Here is a 4,112-nt window from a genome sequence, read left to right on the forward strand (position 1 = left end):
AAGAAAGTGAGGCTCCTTGTGAGAGATGACCTAGGGTGCACTTTGCTGCAAACTAGAGAAGAGATTCATAGATCTCTAATTCTGGATCGGTTCGATAGCCGGCCACTCATCTCATGGGCTTCTTAATTGAACTCTTTAATTAATAGTTTTAGAATTAATCATATTAATTCTAAAACCCTACATATCATGGTTAACGTCTAGCAACATGCCATGAACGCCTAGCCAACGATGAAAAACACGAACCTTTTCGATTGCAATTATCGTACAGTAAAATCCTTTCATCAATCTATATCCCGATTGAATTTAGGGTATGGTTTTATGATGAAACCCTAGTCATTCAATAACTATGTATCCATTCCAGATTTATGACTTGTTCGATGAAATCAAAACACCTTTTGATTTCCATCTCACCTTGGCCAAGGATTTCCATAGTCATGAAATCATCGGAATACATAGGACATCTTCTCATCTTGTCGATAAGTGATGAATCCTATTTCGACATTCACAAGCCTTCATATGTGATAAGGTTACGCCCAGTGATAATTTGTTAATGACTCCATTGGAATCCAAAAAAGAACCAAAGCGTAACCAGTCAAATATAAGACTACCATGATGTCTCAAGTCTAAGGACTAATCTGCACTACTGCAACACAGAAATTCCAATTCGACAATCAACAATTACCATTAGGAATTCTGTAGCGGGTCAGTTCAGTGTACTTATTCTTATAATAAGCACCCACATATATGCACTAGTGTCCACACACCAATGTCTATGAAACAAGACATTCTCCTAATTGAGCATGCATCATATATGCTAGTCTATCCGAGTTATTAGTGTCCAATCCTAATAACTCTATGACTAGGAACATTTAAGATCAAGGCTTATAAGGAATATGTTTCATGATCGTCATCTCTATGCACGACCATATTCCATGAGCCTATTTGATCTATGGACTTTGTCAAGAGTGGAAATAATAAAGTCAACCATCAATGACAAATAAAACATAATGCCTTACAATAATAATTGATTGAAGATAAAGAGTCACAATGGAAAAATATGATCAATTACATGTAAATTTGATTGGCTTGTGGGGCATAACTCTAACAATCTCCCACTTGCCCTAAAGCCAATTTCCCATGTATCTTAAGCCCATCTTCTCAAGATGACGTTCAAACACTTGCTGTGACAATGGTTTTGTAAGGGGATCTGCTACATTCTCCGCTGATGCAACTTTCTCCATTTTGATGTCACCACGGCCAATTATCTCACGGATTAAATGATATCTCCGCAATATGTGTTTGGATCTTTGATGGGACCTCGGTTCCTTTGCTTGAGCAATGGCACCATTGTTATCACAGTATACTAAAACTGGATCAACAATAGTAGGAACCACTCCCAATGCTGAGATAAAATTTCTCATCCAAACTGCTTCCTTTGCAGCATCAGATGCTGCAATATATTTAGCCTCAGTGGTAGAATCTGCAGTAGTTTCTTGTTTGGAACTCTTCCAACAAACTGCTCCACCATTAAGGGTGAATACATAACCTGACACAGATTTTGAGTCATCTACATCAGACTGAAAACTTGAATCCGTAAAACATTCCAGTTTCAGTTCTCCTCCTCCATAAACCATGAAAGTGTCTTTCGTCCTTCTCAAGTACTTAAGAACCCCTTTCACAGCTTTCCAATGCTCCTCACCTAGATTAGACTGATATCTGCTCGTGACACTCTGAGCATGTGCAACATCAGGTCTAGTACATAGCATAACATACATTATGCTACCTATGGCAGAAGCATAGGGTATAGATGCCATTCTTTTCCTCTCCTCTGGAGTCTTTGGAGACATAGACTTGGAGAGAGAAATCCCATGGTGCATTGGAAGAAATCCTCTTTTAGATCCTTCCATGTTAAACCTTTTTAACATTTTATCTATATACATTGATTGGGACAATCCAAGCATCCTTTTTGATCTATCTCTATAGATCTTAATCCCCAAAATGTAAGATGCTTCGCCCAAATCTTTCATGGAGAAATTAGTAGATAACCAGGCTTTTGTTGCTTGTAACATACCTACATCATTCCCAATGAGTAGTATGTCATCAACATAAAGCACCAGAAAAGTGACTGCACTCCCACTAACCTTCTTTTACACACATGGTTCATCCAAGTTTCTGATGAAATCAAACAATTTGATTGTCTCATCAAAACGAATGTTCCAACTCCGGGAAGCTTGTTTTAGTCCATAAATGGACCTTTGAAGCTTGCAGACTTTCTGCTCATTTCCATTGGATATGAATCCCTCTGGTTGTACCATATAAATATCCTCCTTAATGTCACCATTAAGGAAGGCTGTTTTCACATCCATTTGTCATATCTCATAGTCATAATATGTGGCTATGGCAAGTAAAATTCGAATGGATTTAAGCATTGCAACTGGTGAAAAGGTTTCTTCAAAATCAATACCTTGAGTTTGAGTGTAACTCTTTGCCACCAAATGAGCTTTATAAGTCTCTACTTTTCCATCAACTCCAAGCTTTCGCTTGTAGATCCATTTACAGCCAATAGGTACAATACCTTCAGGAGGATCTACCAAAGTCCATACTTTGTTAGAGTACATGGAATCCATTTCGGATTTCATTGCTTCTTTCCATTTTCCCGAGTCGATATCAAATATCTCCTCCTTGTAGGTTCTTGGATCCTCATCCAATAGAAGGTTATCTTCATTACCTTCAACTAAGAAACCATACCTATCAGGAGGTCTCGTGATCCTTTGGGATCTACGAGGAGATTGTGTACTTTGAGGTTCAAAGTTGTTTTCTGCTTCCACCTGTGGGATAGTAGTTTGTGATTCTTGAATTTCTTCAAGATCTATCATATTGCCATTATTCCCATCTAATAGGAATTCTTTTTCTAGAAAAGTGGCATTCCTTGAAACAGACACCTTTTGTTCAAGGGGATGATAGAAATAATATCCAATTGATTCTTTTGGATATCCCACAAACTTACACTTAGTGGATCTAGTATCCAACTTATCTCCCACTATTTTCTTAACATAGGTAGGACACCCCCATATTCTTAAATATTTGTAACTGGGTGTCTTACGAAACCACATCTCATATGGTGTCTTAGGCACTGATTTAGAGGGAACTCTATTCAGTAAATGGGCAGTTGTCTCAAGAGCATAGCCCCAAAAGGATAAAGGAAGATCAGCGAAACTCATCATGGATCTCACCATATCTAATAGGGTTCGATTCCTACGTTCAGAAACTCCATTGAGTTGTGGTGTTCCTGGTGGAGTCCACTGGGAGAGAATCCCATTCTCTTTAAGATGATCAATGAATGCAGTACTCAAGTATTCCCCCCCTCGATCAGATCGAAGGACCTTAATACTTTTTCCTGTTTGTTTTTCTAGTTCATTCTTGAATTCTTTGAACTTTTCAAAGGCTTCTGACTTGTGCTTCATAAGGTATACATAGCCATACCGTGAGAAATCATCGGTGAAAGTAATGAAGTATGAAAAACCACCTCTTGCATTAACATTTATTGGCCCACAGACATCTGAATGGATCAAATCCAATAGGTTAGATGCACGCTCCACTTGTCCAACAAATGGAGATTTCATCATCTTTCCTTTAAGACACGATTCACAAGTTGGAAGTGACTGTAAGTCAAACAAGTTCAATAACCCATTGTTAACCAACTCATTTATCCTGTCTTTGGAAATATGACCTAATCTCAAATGCCACATGTAAGCATAATTTTGATCATCAGCCTTTCTTTTGTTACTTTGTTGTAGACAAATCATGGAATCTTTAGTTTGAACAGAATACAAATTATTTGATAATGCACTAGTACCATATAAAAAACCATTTTTGAAAATAGAACAAACTCCATTTGCTATTGAAAAATTAAAACCTTCCTTGTCCAAAACAGGAACAGAAATAATGTTCTTAATAATGTCTGGCACATAAAAACAATCATTCAAAACTAACTTTATTCTAGATTCTAAAACTAAATAAACTGTCCCTATGGCTATAGCAGCAACTCTTGCTCCATTCCCAAGCCGTAGAGAAGCCTCATCTTTATTTAGCCTCCTGCTTGTTGTCATCAA

At 37.6% G+C, this 4,112-nt stretch overlaps 1 protein-coding gene across 1 annotated transcript; it reads right to left on the reverse strand.

The window, feature by feature from the left end:
• Positions 1 to 1,121: 1,121 nt before the first annotated feature.
• LOC127802172 (secreted RxLR effector protein 161-like) lies at positions 1,122 to 1,814 on the reverse strand. The gene has a single exon (XM_052337877.1). The coding sequence runs from the start codon at positions 1,812 to 1,814 to the stop codon at positions 1,122 to 1,124; it is 693 nt and encodes a 230-aa protein (XP_052193837.1).
• Positions 1,815 to 4,112: the final 2,298 nt, after the last annotated feature.

Source organism: Diospyros lotus, chromosome 5 (genome assembly GCF_014633365.1).
Source record: "Diospyros lotus cultivar Yz01 chromosome 5, ASM1463336v1, whole genome shotgun sequence".
NCBI classification, from domain to species: Eukaryota; Viridiplantae; Streptophyta; class Magnoliopsida; order Ericales; family Ebenaceae; genus Diospyros; species Diospyros lotus.

Coding starts and splice junctions, on each gene's coding strand:
- LOC127802172 (XM_052337877.1), bottom strand. CDS start 1,814: ATGGCATCTATACCCTATGCTTCTGCCATAGGTAGCATAATGTATGTT.